Below are 25896 nucleotides of genomic sequence, written 5' to 3'. Positions count from 1 at the left end.
ACATGGGAAAAGTGAGTTTTTCATAACATGGGACATTTAATGAAATTTGTCCAGCTTGATTAATAACCTAATCATACCTATAAATCCTACTCGTACACAATGATAGCTAATGATTAAAATACATTAAACATCTTCCTCCCACAAATATGGGCGTACTCATATTTACACCAGTAAAGACATAACGCTTTTTTTATATAGATATATTATGAATTGCTGATGCTTGATTCGAGGCCCTGCATCCCTTCTTTCTGCATATATGGATCCGAGTCTCACAAAGAAAGAGCAGGCTCCGGCCAAATTGTCAGCTTGTAGATGAGATGTCGTGCTAGCCTGGCGCGGCCTGCGGGCAGGCAGCGCCGCCTGAACTATTTGATGTGCACAACCCAGCTGACTCACCACTGCACCAGCCAGTCTAATGGCTTTTATTCTGGTGAATCACTCCAGGTTTCCTTCATGGAAAAGCCAAACATACTGCTCTAACATTGGGTGACAAGGGCACCTTGGGTTTGCAGATGTTCACGCAGATGACAGATGGGGCCGGCGTAGCTAAGGGAGCAACGGGAATTATGTCTGCGCCAGGCTGGTGCCACATTCAGCCACCTTCTCTCCTTCATTCTCCCTCTCTAATGCAGATTCCCGATTCCCAAATCTCCCAGAAGACGGATGTATAGCCCAGCGTATTAATCAGTGCTTGTGTGTGAAGATCTGTGTGAATGTAAATGTGCATATGCAGTGACACAGCACGCTGCAGTCAGGATCTAGAGACATATGCAGTGTCATGATCAGCTGAATCAGACGCAGATTGGAGCAGCTCGTCTTTCTCATAGAAAGTTACCATTTTATTTTAGCTTTTCATGAATGCACACTGAAGGGCTGCATTTGGCTGATTAGTGTGCAAAATAGGTCTTTGTTTAGTTTAGTTTATTGTTTGTTGTTTGCAGAATTAAAATAAAATCAAATAAATAATACCTTTTCGTGTACAAGAAACCATATTTTGGCAAACAAATACAATAAAGATGTCCAAAACACCTAATGCCAAGTACACAAGAAATAGCAAATACTTGAAAAGGAGTGGGAAGAAGATAGTTGTATTATGGGGGTGGGATTTAATAAATTAAGATTTCAAATCTATTGGACTTCTAATGTAATAAAAAAAAGTGAAACAATTTAGGAACATTTATATATATATATCACACATTACAAAATAATTAATAAGAAATATTTTATATACAATATATTTCAATAATTATATACCAACAATGGCAAGAAGGAGCCGTTTATATAATAGGCCACTATTAACATTAAGCCCCGCCCTCTCTGTACTGAGACAAGTCCATGCGTTTGTAAATTAATTTAAACTTTTATATATTTTGGAATTGCTTGTGATCAACATTCAAACTACTTCACAATTTCACCCCACATACAGTCAGACGAAATCTCTTCCTGGTGGTTCAATCTTGGGTACTGTAAAAGTTCCAAAGCCATGAATGCTCTCTCTTAATGTAAAAAAACATTGTAAGTTATTTGCTAGGGATTCATTAAATTCTTATTGCCTGCTTCTGTATTGCATTAAATCCATCCAAACATCCAATATACGTCTTATTGGAAACCATGACAACTGCCTGGACATCACAAGAGTGATCAAGATGATCAACATCCACGCAGATGACCAAAATGTGACTCCTATGTGTCATGTCTTCATTTAAAATAAAAATAAAGTTACAATTTAAATTCTTTAGTTAATAGTTTAATTAATTTTTACTCATTTCAGGGTCTGATTCAAACTTTTCTGCCCAGATTTTGGGAAAACCTTCATGATTTTTGAGTCGGTCTTACAGATTTCTGACTGATTTATTTTGACTGCTCATTTCATAGGTACAGTTTGAGTTTAGGCTATTCTAATTGGGATGTATCTCAGATGAGGACAAAACTAAAACTGTGCTGGAGGAGCCTTAACCCCTTAATAGAATAGAATAGAATAGAAAGCCTTTATTGTCTTGGCATAGTGGCTATGCAAAGAGATTAGGAGCGCTGCTCCGTCCGGTGCGTAGTACAACATACAGTTCACTAATAACAGAAAGTGCAGGTAAATGTAACAGAAAATTCACGGAATAAAAAAAAGACATATTTAAAGTGAGCAGTGCATGCTGTGCGATTGGCCAGTACTTTGCATGAGGAAGTAGAGTACATTAGTTATAGCCCGCACCATGAAGTAATCGTAAGAACAGTCACATTTTTGGAAATAAGGTATTAATGGAAAATAAAAAGAATATATATATGTATATATTAACCACATTTTAAAGTGAGCATATACATATATATTTTTTATATATACAAGCGCTCTGATTTATGTAGCTTTTGCAAAATCCGGATTTATTTTCATGGAAAATGCAGATGCATGTGTTGGCTCGTATCTATCAGCTTTTTCGGGGAAAAATAAATCAATGTGTATCAAATATGTTACGTTTGGCAATAAAGTGTTAAGTATTTGAAGGGATAATTACAACTACAGGTTCTATGATAGCTGTGTGACCTTCAGTGACTCACATTTTGTTAGTTACCCTTGCAATACCCTCGGGTAGGCGAGGGTATTGCAATTGGGTTCGTTTGTCTGTCTGTTTGTTTGTTTGTTTGTCTGTCCGAGCGCATAACTCAAAAACTAGTAACCCAATCAACTTGAATTTTTTACACAAGCAAGGTTCTGTCCGTGGCTCGGTCCTCCCCGAGAATGGCGTTGATCCGGATCTGGATCCAGATTCTAGAAATATTTTTACATCTGGAATTGTGCCTGTGCTGCAAACTGCCACTTTAAGAGGGAGGGACACGAATGGCATGATGGGAAAAAGAGTCCAGAAGGAGTCTTGTAGTACGTTCCGAAGCAGCAAGCTAGAGCAGGTTTGACCTCTCTGATCCTGAAGCCCTGTTTACTGTCTCACAAGATCCAATAGTCTTTTGGAGACGAGGGTCTGCAATCTCTGATTGTCTTTCTAGTTTTTCTTAAATTTTATGTCTGAGTTTATTTGATGTGATGAAAAGATTAGAGAACAATAAGACAAGAGCTGAAAGAACAATATTGTTTGCATTGTGGCATCAGATTACAATGAGCCTCTTGAACCAAAGTTTACAGACCATGACATCTTTTTGGAACATTGTTGTAGCAACTATGAACACACTGTAATTTAGTTTAGCGGGAAACGTAATCATTAGTTCTCTTATGTGTTCATCTTGTGAGGAAACTATACATTAAGAAAATTATGAGGATGGTTTGAGTGTCACCAAACGAGTCTTTGGATCTGGTTTGACTGTTTACAACTGTAATTTGTGGAGAAGATTTGAATGAGTTCACAAACAATAGCTTTAAGAAGTGTTCCTGAGCTCATTCAATAACCAGTCTTTTTTTTATATACCGTGATGTCACTTCAGAATCCTGTCTGTTTTTAAATCGGTGTCATCTGAGGGTCATTCATCCAATAATGGTTTCTGACTTTGTACAGCGATTCCTACATATTCTCTGAATCTTTTAATGATAATGTTGACTGTTGATAATGGAACTTTTAAATTGACCTTTCCGTCTAATACACCCACATGACTAAGTAGACCAATGATGACGGTACACGTCATCTCTGCGCTACACGTGCTTGTATTTCATGTTCGCATCCTCAGACAAACCACCCGAGCGTGCTAGAGTGACATCACTTATTTAACTTGAAGTATTAGACTCTGAAGCCACACTTTAGGTGGATTATCAAATTCATAATGGCAGCCAACGTCCCAGGAGCGATAGCGATAGGAATTTTCTACCTGATGGTCCTTGGGACCGGTATCTGGGCTTCTTTCAAGTCCAGAAGGAAACAGAAGAAATGTTCAGCCACTGGAATGGAGATGACTTTGCTGGGAAACCGGAGCATTAACTTGGTGCTGGGGATCGTCACTATGACAGGTGAGGAGAGAAAAGCTGATAGAATTATGATAATTGTCCAATTATCAGCCTATCAGTAGCATTTAAACAAAACTTTTAGAATTTTCACTTCCCTATCAATGAAATGTATGTATTTGTGTTCATGATTTTTTTATTTACAGTTTTTCAAAAGCAATTGTTTATTCCCGAAGTATTGTGTTCGTTTCAATCCTGTAGCTACCTTTACTGGTGGAGGCATCGTTGTTGGGACAGTCGAGATAATGTACACTCCTTCCATGGGACTGATCTGGACAGTGCTGATGTTTCTGGCATACAGTTCAGCTTTCTTAATAAGTAAGAGTTTGAAATGATATTCACATCGATACTGTCTGAGTTTGTAAAAAACAAACCTTCAAAAATAAAGTGAGGCTGGAAATCAGAAAATGTGGTTCTATAAATTAATGTTGGCTGCATGGCATGCAGGAAACTAATGCTATTGCTAATGCTATTAAACCACAGTTAGTCATCCTTGTATACTGTTTGATGGAGGTTGTGTGCTCTCAGATTAATTAAGGTTTTCTGAATAAAAATATCCTTGAGAAACACATTTGTCTCCACAAATTGTAGAATTGTTGGTAAATTTATTTTGTCGAATATGAATTACAAAAACCACACAGCAATGAAAGTTTTGCCATTTTATCCCTTTTTAAAAATGTAATTGCTGTATTTGTATGATTACATGCAATCTTTTTGTTGCTTTTGCTTTCCCCCTCATTTGACGTTTTATTCTAATTGTGATTTGGCCTTTTGTTTAAACGAAGGTGGTCTGGTGCTTGCCAAGCCGTTGAGAGAAAGAAACTGTGTGACGATGCTGGACCCTATCCGTGTCAAGTATGGAAAAGTGATAACAGCTGCAATGAGCCTGGCTGCGATATTAGTGGATTTAACCGCCTTCCCCTCAATAATAATTGGTTTAGGTATATTTACTACATTTGGTGTGAAACTAGTGTGTGTGTGTGTGTGTGCTTGCATTTGCAGATCTTTTATTGTCAGCTTTTTTCTGAATCAAAAGGAACATTGTGAGTAAACTGAAATTTTACAGGATTGAAATCCTAACAATATTTGTTAGCTATTTTTTTTATTTATTTATTTAATACGACACAAGGTGAGGCTACAATCAAAATAAATGTTTTTGCTGATCACCAATCAGATGTTCCCAGACATTACTGATAAAAAAAAAAAGGTGATTATATATATGAACAAAGCCAGATCAGCTGGAGCAATCAGGCTTCATTTGAGAAATGCTGGTAGTCTTGAAAACTATGTGTGAATGTGAGATATAGTATTCTGGTCCAGATGTGGCAATTGGACCCATGAGCAGCACCCTTTGATGGGTAAATTTGTAGAAAATGTATTTATCCACCCAAATGGATAAGAAGAGCACAGGATAGAAGGCAGATAGGTACTATCCAAGAAAGGACAGGCACAGTTCATAGTCGTGGATGGAATATTAGACTTTCGGGGCAGGGACAAAATGGATACTTGCAAACAGACAGTCGGAACTGGGATGGCTTTTTTTGTGGTAAATAAAAGTGAAACAACATTTTGCACAAACGGGCAGAATAATAAAGATAATGAACATATAGATAATAAGGCTAGAGTCACATGAAAACCAAATGATTGCACAATGTAATTTCATTGACATTTTTAAATGTGTTTGACAGGAGGAACCTTGAGTGTGGTCCTGGATTTGTCTTTCTCTATATGCATCTGGATCTCTGCTGCCGTTGCCATTAGCTACACAGTTATGGGTGGTCTCTACTCTGTGGCTTACACAGACATTATACAGTTAATCCTCATATTCATAGCATTGGTAAGCTCATTTCTTTTAAGGACCACAATGCATATCAAACTTCACAAATAATGCTTTGAAAGTGTGTATATCATACATTGTACATTTTTGTTTCTGCAGTGGGTCTGTGTTCCCTTTGTTCTGATGAACCCTCACACCTTGGATATCAGTGAGACGCTGATGAACAACACTTTACACGCTCCCTGGATTGGTCAACCAGAGCTGAAAAGGACCTGGCTCATGATTGATGATTTTCTATTCCTTGTAAGGCAACAGCCTTTCCTACATTGAATACAGTCTTTGTCTTCATGTCTTCATGAATGAATGATTTTAACGGAAATATTTTAGCATGAATAGTTTGTAAGCGGAGGTTATTGTCTGAGACAATTTTTTCTAGTTGTAGTAATAGTTGGGTGGAATTAAAGGTTAAAGGTATTTTTCCTCAGCATCAGTAAGAGAGCAGTCAAAGGTTTTTTCAAATACATATACTTGGAGTTGGTACAACCAGTGATGCTCTTGGTCTCCAGTCATTGCCACTCGAATGTGAATGAACCAGGAGTGAGCCTGCGATTAAACTTGTTGTACTCATCCATTATGAGGTCCACTAGTTTGTAGGTTATAGAAAAGTGTGTATTGATTACATCGATGTAAGAACTCAATGTAAGAAAATTAATGGTTTGCCAGGAGGTTCTGATGAACCCTCCGCTTACATGCCGAAAAATATATTTCCGCTTACATGCCGAAAAATATATTTCTCCAGAATATCATACCTGCCTTCTTGCATGCATCTTACAATTCTAATTTTCCCATCACTTAAAATGTCAAGCATGTGTTTGCCATCAAACAGATACAGGGTGGATGTTGCTAAACCCATTAGACAGGAGGAACTAAAAAGTTTGCTTGAATTTTTTTTAAAATACTGTTTTAGAAATAATTACAGGCGGAAATGTTTAGGTATTTACCAATGTGGATGTATTACTACTGAATAACCAACCGAATGAATTTCTTTTAAGGCTGTGGGAAGTACTGGATATCAAATCATTCATCAGAGAACCTTGTCAGCCTCTTCTACAGCCATAGCCAAGAAAATATGCATCGCTGCTTCTATCCTTTATCCTTTATTCGGGATACCTGTTATTCTGATCGGGGCAGCTGTTTCATCCACAGGTAATCATGATGTTTCTGGGGTTGCAAATATTAGCAATGTAAATCACATACACCAATCAACCATAAGATTATGACCACTGATACTGATTAGGCCTTCATCATGTCACCTGTTAGTTGTGGGAAATATTAGCCAGCAAATGAACATTGTGTCACAAGATGAGCATTGGGATTTGATTGGGTTTGAAAAGGGCCGAATTGTGATGGCTGGATGACTGGTTCAGTGTGTCTCCAAAACTACAGCTCTTATGGAGTGTTCCAGGTTTGAGTGGTCTGTAACTATCAAAAGTTGTCTGAGGAGGGAAAAGCAGTGAGCAGTACTCATTGATGCAGGTCGGTTGCAAAGCTTGGCCCTTGTATTTCCATTGAGCAGATGAACTATTGGAGCTCAAATTGCTGAATAGGTCAATGCAGGTTCTGATAGAAAGGTGTAAACATAAACAGTGCATTGCAGTTTGCTGTTTATGGGGCTGCATAGCCACAGACCGGTCAGGGTATCTGTGCTGACCCCTGCCCACTGCCGAAAGCGTCAAAAATGGGCACGTGAGCAACATCAAAAATGGTTGCAGAATGGTTTGAGGAATACAACACTGAGTTTGACGTGTTGAATTGGCCTGAAAATTAAATCAAATCTCAATCCAATCAAGCATCTATGGGATGTGCTGAACAAACAAGTCTGATTTTTGAATCCCCACCTCTCAACTTACAGGACCAGAAGGATTTGCTGCTAATGCCTTTGTGTCAGTGTCACAGTCTGCAGGTTTCTCCAGTATTTTTTCACCGGCTCTTCCTCCTTCATAATTGACAACACTAGCATCATCATGATGAACAACAACGCTCCACTTTATGCTGCAGAGCCGGTAATTCCTGAGCTGCCACAACAGAGATATTACATTATGACCTCACAGATCACCACCGAGCGCATTTTTAATTCACTGTATTGGGAAATCTTTCTAATCACACTGGAACACGCCAGTCTCATATTGTAATAACAGTTTCAATGAAGTGATTTTTTTTCAGAACTGTTAACTTTCAGGTTTCCTCAACAGACTGGAACCAGACCAGCTACGGTTCTCCATCTCCGTATGAACGTGGGGAATCAGCTATGGCTATGCCAATTGCCCTGCTGCACCTTACACCAACCTACATCTCCATCATTGGAGTTGGATGTGTTGCAGCAGCCGGGATGTCATCAGCGGACTCGGTTTTGCTTTCAGCATCTTCTATCTTCACCTCCAACATTTACAAGAACTTGAGGCCTCAGGTAAAATATTAAACTTGTTTCAGGTGTAGGGGAAACACAAAAAGTGCTACTTCTGCACATACAAGAACTTAAAAGCAACATCCACAATCTCTTTGAATCCAAGATGTTTGTTCACCGATGCAGATAAGGCATTCACATCGGTATAACATAGGCTTCACGTATTTCCAGGTTCTGATTATATTATGCATTCCCAAAATATCACAAACAAGTGCAACAGAAGCAAAGGAACAATTTGAGAGTTAACATGACATCTTTACTTGTACAAATGACCAAAATAGGGATTTGCCATTAAGTCAAATTGTTATTTCTGAATCCACATTGCCATATGCTGGTCTTGAAATGAAATTACACTTTTGTGAAATGCAATATTATCAAACACTAACGTCTAAAATGTTCATAATTTCATTCCAAGACTGACCTTATTTTATCAGTAATGATTGTGAGCGAGACAACATTATTATTTACCTTCTTCAATTTCTTCTTCAGGCCTCAGACAGAGAGACTCAATGGGTGATCCGTGCTTCCGTGGCAATAGGGGGCGTGATTGGAACATCGCTATCCTACCTGAAGCACAGTGTGATATTGTTCTGGTTCCTTGGTGCTGAACTCAATTACGTGCTAATCTTTCCTCAACTCTTGTGTGTCCTGTTCTTCAACATCTCCAATGGTTATGGGGTGGTTATGGGGTTGATGGTGGGATTGCTGTTAAGACTGCTAAGTGGTGAACCATCACTAGGATTAGAACCATTCATACACTTCCCAGGATGCACTCTGGAGGATGGCATTTATGTCCAGTATGCTCCAGTTAAGACCATCTCCATGCTGTCTGCCATTGCTGCCATCTTGTTCTTCTCCTACTTGGCTTCTGTCCTCTTCAACAAAGGTCTTCTTCCTGAGAAGTGGGATGTGTTCAAAGTGAAAGCCCAGCACTCACCAGTACCACTGGAGCCAGTAGGTGGCCCCACAAAAGACAATGAGAATGTGCTGTTGAATCAGAATTCAGACCAAGCTGTCGAGGCTGATGATTAGTTAGCTTTTTGAGCCGGTGTTTTCATGGTAAATACCTTCCTGTCCATATATTATTATGTTGGTGTAGATTCTCGTTCATCCAGGTCACAGTAATCCTTGAGGGTTCGTTCATCCCACCCACCCACAAAACCAATACATCATCCCACTACCATCAGGACGCAGATACAGGACTCTCAATTGCAGAAGGGCTCGACTTAGGAAAAGCCTGATGCCTGCGATTATAGCTGCCCTGAACAGTAGTCCTCGCTGATCGGCCTGTCTGTTGATGTCTGTTACTGCTTTGTCTTTGTTTTCTCATTATTGTCACATGTGGTTTATTATTGGTTGTTGTCAGTGATGTGTGATGATGTTGTTGATGTTCAATCAGTGAAGAAAAACCCCTACGGGGACCAATAAAATCAATCAATCAATCAATCAATCAATCAATCTATCTATCTATCTATCTATCTATCTATCTATCTATCTATCTATCTATCTATCTATCTATCTATCTATCTATCTATCTATCTATCTCTCTATCTATCTATCTATCTATCTATCTATCTATCATTCATCTTCTTGATCGTTTAGTCGCTTACGGTTCGTGCTGGAGTCTACCTAGTCTCATGGCTTGTGCCCTGACGCCACTGTTGCTTTTATACACCCATTTTACATTGATTAATGTTTGTTTAATATGTATTTTTTGTTTATATGATTCATGTTGATTTGTTAATATCTGTTAAAGCACTTTGGGAATTTTATTTCTAAAAAAGTGCTATATAAATAAAGCTTATTATTATTTATTATTATTACCCCAGTAGTCAGCAGGCGAGAGGCGGGGTACACCCTGGACAAACCTCCAGTTCATCGCAGGGCCACACACACACAGCCAATCATTCACACACACACACTCACACCTATGGGCAATTAACCTAATTTGCATGTTTTTGGTGGTGGGAGGAAGCCGGAGAACCCAGAGAGAACACAGCTCAAATTTATGGTCGCATCTCAAAGCAAAATGTTGATTTTGTTGCAGGCTGGCTCGTATGTCAAAGGGCTCGTATGTCGAGGTATTACCGTATTTAATTTCCCCATTGAATGGATCCATCCATTTTCTCGTAGACGAGGCGACCTAAATCGTCTCGTCTACATTCGTATGTCAGAGTAGATCAGGACATGAGTGACAGTTGTACGACAGCAGTGAAGTGTGCAGTAGGAGTAACAGGGGAGTTTAGTGTAGAGGTGGGATTCCACCAGCTCTGAGCCCCTTTTTGTTTGCCATGGTGATGGATAGACTAACAGATGAGGTGAGACAGGAAGCTCCATGGAAAATGATGTTTGCAGATGACATTGTGATCTGGAGTGAGGTAGAGGAGAATCTAGAGAAGTGGGGGTCTGCTCTAGAAAAGAGAGGAATGATTGCGAGCAGTAAAACGGCGCAAAACGATGCAAAGGACAGGGTGAAGTGGAGAACGTTGATTTGCTGTGGCGACCCCTCACGGGACAAGCCGAAAGTACAGGAGGTTACCGCATCCTGATTCAGGTGCATGTTTCACTCCCCCTAACATGTATTAATGCTTCACCCATCACTCCTACTCACACACTCAGAAATAGACTTTGCTACTTCCCCTTATAGTCTAAGACTCTAAGTGCTAAAAAGCCTATTTGCCTGTGACTGACGTTGATGTGATCCCTAAAGCACAAATCTTGGCACCAGATCGCTCCTAAGCCAAATTAAGCCTCTGTCATGCCCACCCCCACCTCCAGCCTAATTCTACTCCTGCCATGGGAACCCTAAATCTTTAATGAACGATGGAGAGCTCCGACTTCCCACGACACAAAAGCAACGTCATCTGTGTCTGTGAGTGCTGCACTCCAGAGCAACTCCGCTTGCTCTGTCTGTGCTTCCTGAAAAGGAATCAAAATGTAAAAGTTGAGCGAAGGTGGAGACAGGAGGAGGTGGAGCTAAGGAGGTTAGCATAAAATATCTCATTCAAAGGAGGTTGATTTCCCTCCCCAGTGGTGCTTAGACGTTTGAGGAAGGTGTCGTGTGAGCCTGCCCTTGCTGCTCTGGTGCCCGGGCTACAGCCCACCTGCTCATAACTGCCCCTGAGTCGACAGGGCTGTTAAATGAATAGCAGCAACACTGATCTAAAGTTCTGAGAGTGACCGTTGATAAGCAATTGATACATTTACCATCTGTGAACATTTGTCAATTACAGTTCCATAGGTTCAAAGTTCAGTGAACTTGTGAAGTACGATAATTTGTCCTGAAGCAGACCTTCATTAAAATGAGTTCAGTCATTCACATTTTGATCTGAGTTCATGTCTGGATTTTTATTTGTTGTCTCACAGTAGTGTAATTTCTCAATTTAAATATTCTGGATGACCAGATCTGGAATATTACTTAGATCTAGAGCAGATCTTGATATGTGCTCGATCATCTGTCCGTCTGTTAGCAAGATAACTCAAAAGGTTCTGGAAGGAAATTGATGAACATTTCAGGAAATGTTGGGAATGTTACCAGGAAGAGATAATTACATTTTGGTGATGAACCAGAAGAGATCCTGGATTATGGATCAGTTTGAGACTTTCGGTAACATTGCAGTCAATGGAGCTTCAACATTTGTTCCTCAATATCTTGGTTGATTATTGACCGATGTTTATGGAACACAGTCATGTAGGGTGGGGGCCTCTATCTCTCTCTGTATCTATATATACCAAGAACAATTTATAACCTTTTGATGATGACGACCCAGATCACCATCTGGATTGTGTAAATCTAATTATGAGGGTAATGAGCTACTCGGCAGAGGTCTGTTCTCTCCGAGTCCTCTTCCAGTTAAGTTTTGTTTTTTATTAGATTTTATTTTTGCAGTTTTATGCTGATTTTCCAATCTAAGATAAACATTCAAACATGAACACATTTTACCTTTAAACAATGTGAAAATATAAATCCACAAAAAGGTTCATGAAGGTATCAAAGAAGTTCGTTTCGATCATGAATAATATCTATCCATCCAAAGAGCTGTTAAGATGAAATTTGGATCAGAATAATTGTGTCTTTTGCGAAACTGAAATTGAAACTATTGATCATCTGTTCATCCATTGCTTATATTCTGAGAATTTTTGGGAGGATTTTCAGGGTTGGTTATCAACCAAAATTCAACTTTCCACTTTTACTCCTCTCACAAGAGACAATGTGTAATTAAATACAAAATGTAATCCGTAAATGGGGTTTTCAATATCAAAATGTAATATTTTTTCCAGATTTCATTCTGGATCAGATCCAAATTAAATTTGGTGGTAAGATAGAGGGCCCCACCCTACATGATTGTGTAAAATTCCATAAACATTGGTCAATAATCATAAAGATATTGTAGAACAAACTTCGAAGCTCCATTGACTGCAATGTTAATGACAAATTCAAAGTGATCCATAATCCAGGATAATTTCTGGATCATCACTAGAATTTAACAATCTGTTCCCAACATTTCCTGAAAATGTTCCGTCTGTAACGTTTTGAGTTATCTTGCTAACAGAAAAACAAACAAACCAACGCGGGTGAACGCATTACTCCCCGTGACGTCTGATGTTTTGAATAGGCAGTGTCGCGGCCACCTCTGTCATCCCAGGGGTCCTTTGTACAGAAGAGCAAAGATGGCGGCCTCCATGTTGTGTAGGAGGATGGCGGATCTATGTGGGATTTCATCTTTAAAAACTATATTTTCTGCAAACTGTCAGAGCAGGATTGTGTTACAGACTGCCTCCTACAACCCGAAACCTTTAAAGCTGAACCTCCATGAGCCTTACATCCCAGACAAGGACAGCGAAGCGACCCCGGAGTGGCAGAAGACGGCTAAATACGACAGGAAGCTGTTCGGTCGGTACGGTTCGGCGTCGGGCATCGACCCGACGTCTTTGTGGCCCAGCCATGAGCAACTGGACAAGATCATCGCGGAGGAAAAAGAGTGGCACCCCCCATTAGAAGTAATGCTGAAGAATATCGAAGCCAAGGAGAAGGAAGAAAATGCCAAACGTTTGGCAAGGTAAGTAATGCTATCGTCAATGCGCCAATTATCGGACAGATACACAAGCCGATGTTTTTGCTGTCTGTCAAGTCAGTTATGTTAGCTCATCTATTGCAGTGCTCATGAGCTTCTATTAAGTTATGGTGACAAGAATAAGCACGAACCATGAGTAAAAGTTGCTAATACGTGAAAAACATTGAACTCATTAATACCAGTGAACTGATGAAGGCAGAGGACGAAATCTCGCGTAAACATGTCCTGATTGACCGCGATGTTTATTTTTTTATTTATTGGTTTATTTAGCAGGGACAGTGTACATTGATAACACTTCTGTAAATATACCAGAATTAACCAAAAGGCTATTTTTCATCTGCAGTCCCTGGACAGATTTTTACATGTCACCCTAAAAGAAATAACAATTAGAATACAACAAGTTAAAAAACAATACAAAATAAAATAATAGTGCAATTAAACAGTTCAACAAAAAAACAAATGGACAGTTTAATTTAGCCACAGGAGAACACACAGTAGGACAATGACGTCTGTGAAGTTCATATTACTCCGTATTTTCCAGTAGTTGTGAGAATCTGTGACAAACATATGCTGTTCTGATCTGTTCCATTTCCAACACAGAGAGAAACTCATCGCAGGAAACATGGCCAAAATGCCCAAGATGGTTGCTGACTGGCGCAGAGAAAAGTTTGAAAAAAAAAACAAGCTGAGGGAGGAGAAAGCCCGCCGCAACAAGCTGCTAATTCAGGCCAGAGAGCGATTTGGGAGTTCGCTGGACCATCGCAGCACCAAGTTCAAGGAATTGGTTGAGGAGATGCAAAAGGAAGAGAGAAAGCAACAGAAAATCATGAAACGCAAAATGAAAATGGAGCAAGCAGCAGCCCCTTACACACCTCCTGCTGAACCCGCGTGATGTTGGACTCACTCAGTTCAACAAAGAGACCAAACGGCTGTGTAAGGACACGAAGGCACCTCCATCTGAGTTGGATAGAAACATCTATAGCTGTGAGCCCTCTTTGTTCAACATGCTTTATGAGCTGTGTTCAGCTACAACTGAAATAAATTCATCTCTGTACAGACTGTGTTCTGTGGAAAAATGTATCTAAAGAGTGCTTCTGGAAAAACAGCCGTCATTTCAGCCTGGTTTAGTAGATACTTCCTTCTTCTGAACAGTTTTCACGCAAAAAAACAGAACAGACAGAACTATAAGCCAGTCGGACCAAGAAACGCTGTCCTGTTATCTACAACATAAACCAGAATGTCAGATCTGACACCTTACCTGGTCATGAACTAAAAAGCATTGCGCTTAATCTCAAATGTACGAGCATCCGGTGAAGTGTGCGTTTGTGGGCTTATCCCACAATGTACGCTACAATAGCACCCAGCAGGACGGTGGCCCGCATCGCCATAGCAACCACCAGTAGCACAAATGAGTTCATTACAAAAAATAACTCCGTCCAACCCGTGGAATTTTGTGTATTGTTTGTAACGTAATGGAAACGGGGCAGCACGACGGCACGGTTGCCTCACAGCAAGAAGGTCCCGGGTTCGATTCCTATCTGTGCCGAGCTTGTGTGTTCTCCCTGTGTCCGCGGGGGGCTTCTCCTGGTTCTCCGGTTTCTCTCCACCTCCAAAAACATCCCATTTAGGTGAATAGGCCACAAAGTGTGACCTATTGTGTGTGTTTCACGTGGCCCCATAATGAGCTGGCGTCTCATCCCTGGGTGTACCCAGCGCTCGCGATTCAAAAAGGTGGATAAACAGCTGTGGATGAGACGATCGCAATCGTCCAACCACGCGAGAGTCCAAGGATAGATCCCGGTTCAAGCCAGGTGGTGACAAACAAGCATGCAAATTAGGGTAATTTAAAACAACACAGAATTTATTTATGCAAAAATACCTTTCACACATTAAAAGGTTACTGGAGAGTGGATGGACTACAATATGTAATAACATAGAACACTCTCCTTGTGGTAAAACAGTATAGTCAGAATTTGTTACATTTGACATTTATAGTGGCTTTTAGTCACTTGCTGATTAAAATTGATTTCCAGTGTAAACAATAAGAACATATGAAATATGAAAATATCCCGAGGCTTTAAATGCTAAATTCCACTCCTTGAAAGCCAGTGGAGGAACCACCGCCTCTGGCGGCTATGTGCAGGGATCCGTCGGTGCTGGCCGAAGCCTGAGAAGTGCAGAAAAGTAGTAAAATACCCAGAATGCACTTGGCGAATTTGGATAGAAGTTAGAACCCGTCAAGCTAAAACTGCCACGCGGGGAGGGCAGGAGGGCCCTGGTGTCGTCATGACTCCTACAGGTGAGTGTCTTCTTCTTCGCTGGTGTTGGCCTTGAGTTTGGCCAGAGCAGCGTGTATCCTGAACTGCGTCCGGGACTCCATGGAGTATTCTTTGTAGTTGTGTCTAGAAACAGAAAATAGAAGTTTGGACAGAAACAAAGAAACTGTTTATGAATAAGTGCTGGACGAAATGGACGAGCGCTACTAGTTTGACCCTTATTTTTGTTTATGAATTCTCAACTGCTACCCAGTGGGAGTTGAACTTTGCCAAGTCTTTCAAGACGTGTAGAAAATGGGCAGAGAGCGACCTCTACTGTTCAAGAAGCTCAACTGCCGTGGAGAAAGAGGAACCCGTGAAATATCACCTCCAAAATGTCCCATAATAAAGATGGAGCGGGGAAAATGATTCAACAAATCCCAGAAGAAAACGTCTCCATCTGTGAGGAAGATGAATCTTGGACTTCACTGGATGTTCCAGCAGCTTCTGCCTGGGTCCGGTTTTCCTGCTGAGCCAAGCCAAGCGCTGCAGGTTCGACGCCTGGCCGCCTCTGAGCCGGTTAAAGACCTCTATGGAGCGTAGTCTGTTCTTTTTAGGGCTCCACTATCAGCAAATGTCCTTGTTTGCCCTGAAACTCCATTAACAATTTACTCCCGGCCCGAAGGACTTTCAACGGAAACAAGACCGTAATAAATAAATAAATATATTCATTATCATCATCATCACCCCCACCCCACACACACATTTAATTAATTCCATTTAATTAAGAAATAAGAAAGCCTTTAGCTTCTGTTCGGAAGAAAGTCCAATGAAAATTCACAGACGAGAATGACATCTCGTCAGCGTCCTTGTTGCCGTGGTAACAGCGACTGCTTTCAGCAGTAAATGCTGCGTGTGACGTACTTGGCCTTGTGCAGGAGTCCGATCGCCTCGTCCCTCCTGCCCTGGTCGATGCAGAGCAGGCTGAGCTCCACCAGAGCGTTGGGCACCAGGTAGTGGTCAAACCTGATCTTCTTTTCACTGAGCACACAGAGAGAAGCCAGCCCATCACATTCACGTACGATTCGCTCATGCTGCCAGGAAACCAGCAGTTTCTCTGCGGGGACAAACTGACTTCTAGATTGAATTTAAGAGATCAGAATCGCTACTTTCGATTGGTTTAGAAACGTCCCATGCGACTCAATAGCTGAGGATTTCATGGCACTTGAGTAAGCAGTACATTTTGACATGTCCTCAGAAGGACATTTAAATAACAGACAGGAAGGGGATGCTGCAGTTATGATTGGAGAAAAAAACAAAGCAAACACAACAGCCTTTTCAGTACAATTATTATTTCAACTGTTATTATGCAAATGGTTTAACTGTATTTCTTAAAAATGTAAACAGGCACAAATTCAACATGAACCAGCCACTCTGGGCTGCCATTCAGAGCGCTCTCTGATGCTAGGTGGCAATCTAGAGTCGCTCGCCCGCATCCGAGGTACTTCTCCTGCAGCTCACCTGGAAAACACTTTCCGGAAGGATTCCTCAGCAGCCTGGAGGAGACCCTGGTTCTTCAGACACAGACCCTTCAGCAGATGGATCACACAGCGGTCGTCCACCGAAAACTCGTTTTCTGCACGCACACACACACACACACACACACACAAGTGTCGTGAGTGGTGGGTCTTTTATGATTCGCTGGTCAGGTGGGTTTGGGTTAGCTGCATTACCCAGAGACTCCACCAGGGCGCTCTCTGCCTCCTCGAGAGTGTGCAGCATGCCTTCAGTCAGCTCAGGCCGCTTGCTGATCATGCTGAAGCCGTTCCACATGTACATCATCTCCTGCAACAAAAACGTAAAATACTTTTCGGTGGGCTTCGTAACGCAGCATCCTATTGCGGAACTTTTTGTGTGTAACATTTTACCAGCACCGGCACCGGAAGCTTGCTCGGGCAGGCAGCCTTGTAGCGTCTGGCTTTCCGGATAGCGAATTTCTCCGTCGGGGGAGACTTCCCTGCTATCTTTTGCTTGAATGTGGATACTTGTCTATAAAGCAGGAAAACAGCAGTGGGAATTAGTGAAGGACGCACAAGGCCCAAGTTTTATTGATTGTGCCTGAGACTTTTGAAACCCACGCGCAATATATTTTTGGCCACTTGGCCGTAAGTGGCCTCCGACACCCGCAACAAAACTAACTTTCTTTCTTTCTCTTCCGCATTACACTGAAATCAGCTGGAAAAACCCTAGGGGGCGTTGAAGAGGGGCCCTATGTGAATCTGCGTTAGTGGCGCTAAAGGACGACAGCTGCAGCACACAGAAGCGGCGTTTCATGAGGTCAACACAGAACCATCGCCACAGAAGTGTTTACCTAAAGAGCTGTACCTCGTTCTCCCCAAAAGGCCTGGCCTCATCGTCAGGCAGCATGCTGAGGTAAGCAGCTTTCATGTAAACATACATGGCCTACATGGAGAGAGGCACAAAGACAGGATTCTTTCCTTTCCTCTCTCAGGCGGCCCGGCCGACTACACCTGTTCCGATCCCCACCCCTACCTTGGACCAGCGGCTCTCCTGGCTGAGCAGGTCGGCGTAGAAGTACGCCATCTTCCATACCCGCTTGTACGTGAAGCACCACATCAGCTCCCAGTAGCACATGTGGTGGAACTGTTTCCACTCCTGCTGAGCCTTGCAGCCATCTTCAAAGAGCGCCACCGCCTGGTAGCGTGGCGCGGGAAATGACAGATCGGTTAGTTTTGGCGACGGATCATCTGACGTGAACATGCAGTATTAAGTGTGTTCAGCTGTTGGTTTAGGCACCAACTCCATTCCACATTTGAACCACTGAAGAAGATTCCCACCAGTGGAGGTCTGTGAATATCTTCTTCCTGCTAACCTCCGCCGAGGAGGTTATGCAAATCAAAAAGGTCTGGACGGATGTTGATGACATTTTCAGGAAATGCTGGGAATGTCACCAGGAATAGATGATAACAATTTGGTGATGATCAAGTAGAGATCCTGGATTATGGATCAGTTTGAAATCTTCGTTAACATTGCAGTCAATGGAGCTTCATCGTTTTTTTCCTCAATATCTCGGTTGATTATTGACTGATGTTTATGGAATTTGACGCAGTCATGTAGGGTGGGGGGGGCCTCTATCTCAACACCGAATTTCATCTGAATTGGATCCAGAATGACTTTGGGAAAAAATATAACATTTTAACATTGAAAACCTCATTTAGGAATTCAAAAATGTGTAAAAGAAAAAACCCACCTAAAAATACACAAACTCCGATTCACTTTAACTTTTCATGGTTGGTGTATAAAGATACCAAGAACAATTTATAACCTTTTGATGATGATCCAGATCAGCATGCGGACGGTGTAAATCCAGTTAGGAGGGGAATGAGCTGCTTGGGGGAGGTCTGCGTTCTCGGATTGCTTTCCTAGTTTCAAATATTTTTAGACTGGGGTTTTAAATAAAGTCATTTTCCTATATCTAAAGTGGCCTCCTCCTTTCGTCCTACAACCTCCTTCTGGACAGCTTGTAATCATTTACAGCTCTTTGCCATCAGGTTCATGAGAGACAAATGCTGCACGAAAGGCCAGTAAACATGCAGGAACTAAAACAAAAGTCATCGTTCTTTAAAGCCACATTGCTGAAACGTTTTAATGAAACACACCTCATCAATGTTCCCCTTGATCTCTTCCGTCCTTCCTGCAAAGAAGAGGAATATTGCTCCCTGTAAAGGAGAAGAAACAAGCAATTAACCTCTAGTGTTATATATCAATCTACTGAGTAATAAACTGTCATCCGTTTGCAGGCACGCCTCCTGTGCAGCAATGACTCTTGGCTGTGTTTCACCATTTTTGGGTTGGTAAACATTATGTCAGAGTTTACTCTCCGGGTTGGGCAGACGTGTCGGCAAAAGGTGGAGCGGAAAAAGGGATTGTGAAATTACAAGAATGTGGGAATGAAAGGACAAAAGGAGTGTAAGAATACTTACCTTACTGGTTGGTAAGCGGGTGAAAGAAAGGAGTGGAAGCAGGGATCTCCAAGAAAGCAGTGACGTGAAATGCAAGGTGTGGAAAAAGAAAGATTCCAAGAACAATGCAATGGAGGCGTTTCAGCGGCAGCGAGAAAGAAAGAACAGGTTTGAAAGAGGAACCAGAAGCTTGCAACACAATCTGGAGTCTTAATAAAAGACCAATAAAGAGAAGGCCTGCTTCCTCATGAATTGAGAGGTATTTGCAGTTCACACCAATACAGTAATACTTTGAGATACAAGTGAAATTCGTTCCTGGACCGAGGTCGTAACTCAATTTGCTCGTATCGCAATTCTAAATGTTTCCCATATAAAATAACTGAAAAAAATGTAAAACCACGCAAATCAATAGTAACAATGGAAATAAACATGTTTTAATTGCTATATCACAACGGGTCATGGGCGGGCACAAAATAATGATTTGCATTATGAATTAAACAAATACTTAAATACTCATTAAACAAATCATTATTTAACATTAAGTATTCTCCAGTTCTTGTGATGTGCTAAATACAATAAAATACAATATATTCTTTGCCTCTTAAAATCCTCTGTGAGCCAACATATATGCCCACGCGTGTGCCTCAGGTTGCCGACCCCCACTGTTTCTGCATCAGTTGCTAGGCGCATCATGATGCAATCTGCCCCCCCCCCCCCCCCCCCCCCTAGATTTCCCAGAGAGCCTGAATGCGTCTTTTTGACAACAGTTTAGTAAGAGTTAAAAGTTCAAACAAACATATTCGTTAAGTAAAGTTGCAGGTTTAAACCATGCCTGTCTGGAGTCACAGGTTCAGAGATACATGAAATGAATTAGTCACGGAAGTATAGAGATACTCTGATACAATCTGGAACTATCCTTTTCCTCTTTTCGGTCTAACGTCGAATTATTGCCAAGGAGACAAAAAATATATATTTAATGTATTTATTAGAAGTCTAGTCTACTTAATGACTGCGTGTACAAATAAAATACATAATCCTGAACACCCTCAAAGTTTCAGTCATCAACTAATACACGGTTTGAACCAGAAGCAGCGGATCCTAATCTCCACTCACCCGTGGGTAGCGGAGACGGAAAGGCTGCAGCAGCCTCTCGGCTTCTTCCACCTCTCCCTCGCCAGTCCCTGGAAGATCACAAGAGATATGATTGATTATACAGAGATATTGATCCGAGCAGATCGTGTGTGGAATTCAGTGATGCAATCAGGGTGCACAACACATGGACGAGGTACAGCGCTACCTAGAATGAACGTGAGAAAGGTGTAGTAGCACAGCAGCAGCATGGCACACAGCATGGAGCGCAGGTTGGTCCCAGTCACACCATCGTGTAGCAAGGACAGGCCGTACTCCTGAAACAGGACCACACCTGTAGTCAGCCATTAGTGTGGCGGTTCGTGCATGAATGCATGGGGGGAGAGGGGGGGGGGGGGGCACTTTGTACTACACCTTGTCTCCAGAGAATCCTGCAAACTCTAAGACTTTGAGTATCCGTGGAGGAAATAGAGAGAGTGTCTGTAAATAAAGAACACCTGATAAACTGCATGTACAAAAACACATGATTGCGTACATGGCGTGTTTCATGACGTACCAGGTTAAACGCCCCCATTCCAAATGATATGCCCCCCTCTAAGTGGACGTGGCTGGGCCCTTTAAGACAGGCGTGAGATTTTATGAGGGCGTGCAGTTCTCTGGTGACAGAAGGAGACGGTCAGTTGTAAATGCAAGAGAGGAGAATAATAACCTGCTCTATAATGATGTCATTATGTAAAACAACAACAACAAGATATCCAAGTTAAAGGGATGAAGGTTTGTGAAGGAGGCTTTCTGTTGTTAAATTAAATCCTAATCAAAGCGGAGATTCCTCCTTATGACAGGCTTTTCTACATTTCCCACAATGCCTTGCCGCTGGCCATTTTGGAAGGCTTTGTTTACGTGCTCATTATTGTTGGTGATTCATCCAGTGGTAAACCGGCTACGTGTGTTAACTGTCGCAATCCGGGTGGGAGAGTTAAAAGCAGCTTCCATCGCAGGGACGCTGGGGAGCGGCAGAACAGAAGAGAGAACGGCGAAGGAGAGCAAGGATCGCTGCGATCAGCCGAGCCGATGTGGCGTCCTACGAACAACTTTGTGTTTGCTCTGATCATTTCATTTCACTTCAGGAAAGTTACGTTCAGAACATTTGGCTAGATATTATTCGATTATCGTGATACATGAAATAAATAATGAAATAATTTCTGAGAATGCGTCGCTGTCGCCTTGACAACACGATATCCACTGTGTTTATGCAGATAAACGTACACATCCACAAACAAACCAACACAGCTGTCCAGACTCATATAATTCTTAAAGTCCTTCAAAGTGTAAAATGGGCTGGGTTGAAAGATTAGTCTTTGTAAACAACGCCTTCCTAAATGGCCGACAGCGTGGCATTGTGGGATACTGTTACTATTTTCAATAAAAATGACGAAGCCCTCTATTCAGTGTGGTGGATTATAGATGCTCCCATTCAAAACTCAGATAGGATACAGAATATTCCCACGTAACACACACACACACACACACACACACACACACCACGTGATTACTATTTACACATGCTAGCTAGTACGTTTAGCATTACGGAGCGCTGACTTTCACTAGTACAACCAGTTTCTTTACTACTTACTTGTAAATGAGGTAACTGTTTCGTACTTTGATCCCTCCTTTAATAAAACTCACCATGTTTTCATCCTGCAATTATATAAGAGTGAACAAAGACATATATAATATTTGATAATATATATATATATAGACACACACACACAAACACACAGGTGTATATATATATTCCTCCGATTGCTCCTGCTCTGCCTTCTGCCCCTCATCTCTATATGTGTGTGTGTTTAAATATATATTTTTGGATTGTGGTGCATGAATAAATCCATGGATGCTATTTCACCGGCGTCAACTGGTTGGTCCATCAATAAGATTTGACAGGATTCCATGACACTCACTAGATTGGTGGATCGTGTGCTGGGAAAGCAGGCCTTTTCATTTGGAGCGGATCCTTATGAAGAGGCAAATCCAGGAAGTTTTTCCTCCCTTTCTTTGACACTGTGGGCGTTTCTTCTCAACTGTGTAAAAGCTACTGAGTCAATGTCCAAAAAGCTGAACCAGTCTTCATTATGCTGCCGATTAATATGTCGAGCCCTCCACTAAGTTTTGTTTATTTTCTGGACCACAAGCAGCTCCTCCAAGCAGGTTATGTTTATGTAAACAGGATTACAGAAAAACTGCTGGATGGATCTTGATAAAAAATAATCTGAAGATGGAAACGCCAGATCCAAACATCAGTTTAAACGGCCCTTTCTGTGCTTAAAGACAGAAACATTGAAGATTTACTGCACCTGCAGGAAGGTGAGAGCTGCTCTTTGGAGTTGGCATTCTGCATAACACACTTCAGCATGAAGCTGCACTGCAAAAACACACACACGCACACACACACACACACACATACACACACACACATTACATACTCAAAAACAGGCAGCGATCATTGTCAACAATCAGTAAAAGATTACACCCAGCCCAGAGCTCGGACCACCAAAGTGGAGCTTCCAGACTAGTTATCACACACACATCAGTCGCTCAGACCAAATGCTACAGTACGAAGGAGTGTCGGTGTCCCTCAGGGATGAATGCATGTATCACTTATGCAGGTTGTCCTCACTTCCAAAGTAACGTTCGCTAAACGAAACCCGTTAACCGACAACATGGCAGGCGCCATTTATACTGTACATGTGATATATATTGATCCTTTACACACTGTATTTTTGTTGATCTATTATTGAAAGTACTTTTTTCGAGCTCCCGCTACTTATTGCTGATTTCTGAGAGGGAGAGAAGTTTTTTTGGGGGGGGCGGAACGCACACACCGGCTGCATGACCACCGCACCATCGCAGAACACAACCTGAACACGAAGCGTCACCGACAGCCTGGAACGGCTCGGAGTGTCGATTTGTAGCGCTGAGTGAGAGATGACGAGGAGTGTCCTCACCGCGCATGATGGACGTTTGGACATATATACTTCGTCGTTTCTTGATATTTCCTGTTTGGTAACGACGCGGCGCCAGAGGAACTGCGTGAGCGTCCCATTCCCGACTGGGGAAACAACGTTCCCAGGGAGAATGAAAACTACTCTTTCCGATGGACTGATCCACGCACATGACAGGAAGTAAGACGTCAAACTGCTTTACCTTCAGTCAGCGAGTCTCCAATTGACTTGTTGGCCAAAGCTGAGGATTTCCGCCGAAACCTGAAACACAGAGCAAAGCAGCTGCTGTCATCCGTTATCTTACGCAAACACATTCAAATGAAGATTACAGTCAGAAACAGGTTATGTGTTCACTCCCCACGTAAATTTATGGCTCACAGACTTGGAGAAGAAGCACTAGCAGAAAATAAGTCTTTTAACTTCCAGCCTAGGCAGCGAGAAATCTGGAAGAATGAAAGGAAGCCACATCGGCAGGGTAGCCTGACCTCTGGCAGACCTCCTGCGCACTCTTCATGGTGACTCCTGCATTTGTGATGTCATCGTGTTGGAAAGTCATCATGGCCTGCATTTCCAGCACGGTGGCGTAGATAAGAGCGTGGTACATGCTCTCATTCACTCTGCACGGAAAGCACGAAGTTGCACTATACTGTCAGCAAAACTGAGGTAGCATTAGCATGAACGCTGCTGTTAACTCGACCATTTTCCTGTTGAGAAAAGACAAGAGTCAATATTGGATTGGCTTTACTCTTCCTATCTCCTCTTCCGTCCCAGTCAATCTTGTGATTCGTGTTTATTCTGCAGGCCTGCCTTTCTGCGGCTGTTGAATCAGTCAGACCTTTGGGCGTCAGCTTCAGCAAACAGCTCATATCCTGGAGAAACGAAGCTCAGGGCCACACTTGTAACTTGGCTGAGGACACTTAGTACTTCACAGTTGTTACCTTGAAGTGCCACCTGATGTCAGAGCTAATACACAATGCTAAAAAAAAAAAAGGAAAGGTGCACCACAATTTAACGGAGACAAGAGCATGGATCCCTCACCGTGGCCGCAGCCTCTCCAGACTCTCACTGAAGTGGTTGTTGAGGAAGAGATCCAGGGCCTCCATGCATTCATCCAAACACTCTTTAAGGGTCGTCTGTGAGGAGCTAAGCAGATGCACATGGAGGATATACATAACGACGGCCGAGACGCAAAACCTCCTATCTGCAAAATGATCCAGAAAAAGCAGTATTGGTGCACTTTGCAAGGCACCAATACGGAGTTGGTATTGTTTACGCATGATACAGTAATAAAGTCTAAAATCAGCAGAAGAGGATCCCTTTGATCCAGAAAGGACAGTCACAGCAAACATTGTTTCACTTTCTGACCAGAGTTCTGAGGCAGTTGGAGCACATTCATATCCTGCCTACATTTATCACAAGTGAAACGTCATCAGTAATCTATCAGCTGTTGTTAGAGCAGGCATCAAAGAAGTGGTTAAAATGGATTTCCTGGTGCGTGTCAGGGTGAATTATGGTCATCATTTATTTATTTTATTTCCTTGTGACTGGCTTTATGAGCTAAACACAGTCTCAGTGATCAAGAAGGATGAAGACGCATCGATGAAAGTCCAACTCACGGACCATCCGGCTGCCTTTACTCACTTTTGTGCACCATTTGAGTCTTTCCAATTGGACATGTCCTCTCTCCGGGCGGCGGGTCCCAACAGCACCTGTTAGGAGCTCAGCAGGTCCGGTAATAAATAAAAAAAAATACAAAATGAAGATGCATTCAGGGACTCCTCGGTGAAACCCAGCTCTCCAACGAGACCAGCGACAGAGACCTTCCTGACGCTGAAACGCACGCAAACCGGACAGCGGTACAGGTATGCAGTAATCCGTGGGGACAACAGGTGCAGCGAGTGCAAGCAGCGGAGGCGCACATGACTCCTCCCCCTCCGCGTGACATCACTGCCACGCAGTCAAAACACACTGAATAAGCCTGATATACAATGAGGGATGGATTTTTAAAGTTATCCTCGAAGAGAACGTGGATTTTTGTTTCATTATTTAGTTATTATATTTTTTCTTCTTCTTCTTCACTTTATTTAAATGTAGTGCAATGATCCTTAGGGGATTATTGTTAGAGCGTTCGTGTAGACGTTTTGTGCGTGCGCGGAATGTGTTGCGGTGGAAGAGTAAAGGTGCGCGACTTTGCAGCGCAGAGCTTGCGTGGGTTTCGGGCAGAAACAGGAACCGTGTTTGATTGTTCTGTCCTGTTTGGTTCTGGAATAAAGGAAATTCCACAAAGGAATCATCATCTCCTGCTTTATAAGTTGCA

General features: G+C 42.1%; 3 protein-coding genes across 3 annotated transcripts; 2 read left to right on the top strand and 1 right to left on the bottom strand.

Moving 5' to 3' along the window:
* Positions 1 to 3744: 3744 nt before the first annotated feature.
* Positions 3745 to 9207, top strand: LOC137905621 (high-affinity choline transporter 1-like). Its single transcript, XM_068749862.1, has 8 exons — positions 3745 to 3940; positions 4136 to 4252; positions 4720 to 4875; positions 5623 to 5771; positions 5871 to 6014; positions 6764 to 6904; positions 7951 to 8178; positions 8665 to 9207. The coding sequence occupies exons 1-8, from the start codon at positions 3757 to 3759 to the stop codon at positions 9205 to 9207; spliced, it is 1662 nt and encodes a 553-aa protein (XP_068605963.1). The 5' UTR covers positions 3745 to 3756.
* Positions 9208 to 12839: 3632 nt separating this feature from the next.
* On the top strand, positions 12840 to 14303 carry gadd45gip1 (growth arrest and DNA-damage-inducible, gamma interacting protein 1). Its single transcript, XM_068750269.1, has 2 exons — positions 12840 to 13235; positions 13851 to 14303. The coding sequence occupies exons 1-2, from the start codon at positions 12847 to 12849 to the stop codon at positions 14140 to 14142; spliced, it is 681 nt and encodes a 226-aa protein (XP_068606370.1). The 5' UTR covers positions 12840 to 12846; the 3' UTR covers positions 14143 to 14303.
* Positions 14304 to 15197: 894 nt separating this feature from the next.
* On the bottom strand, positions 15198 to 25255 carry zgc:158403 (tetratricopeptide repeat protein 39A). Its single transcript, XM_068749617.1, has 18 exons — positions 25221 to 25255; positions 24618 to 24722; positions 24065 to 24196; positions 23782 to 23840; positions 22932 to 22999; positions 22211 to 22275; positions 21134 to 21233; positions 20992 to 21057; positions 20786 to 20894; positions 20602 to 20669; positions 19186 to 19245; positions 18059 to 18220; positions 17877 to 17968; positions 17434 to 17554; positions 17239 to 17350; positions 17027 to 17141; positions 16430 to 16546; positions 15198 to 15652 (listed from the first exon to the last, which is right to left on the bottom strand). Exons 1-18 carry the CDS (start codon positions 25253 to 25255, stop codon positions 15544 to 15546), a joined length of 1695 nt encoding a protein of 564 aa, XP_068605718.1. The 3' UTR covers positions 15198 to 15543.
* Between the last annotated feature and the right edge of the window lie 641 nt (positions 25256 to 25896).

The sequence above is a fragment of the Brachionichthys hirsutus genome, chromosome 16, assembly GCF_040956055.1.
Source record: "Brachionichthys hirsutus isolate HB-005 chromosome 16, CSIRO-AGI_Bhir_v1, whole genome shotgun sequence".
NCBI lineage: Eukaryota > Metazoa > Chordata > Actinopteri > Lophiiformes > Brachionichthyidae > Brachionichthys > Brachionichthys hirsutus.
Note: the sequence above shows the minus strand (reverse complement) of the source record. Positions and strands in the feature narration are given on the sequence as shown.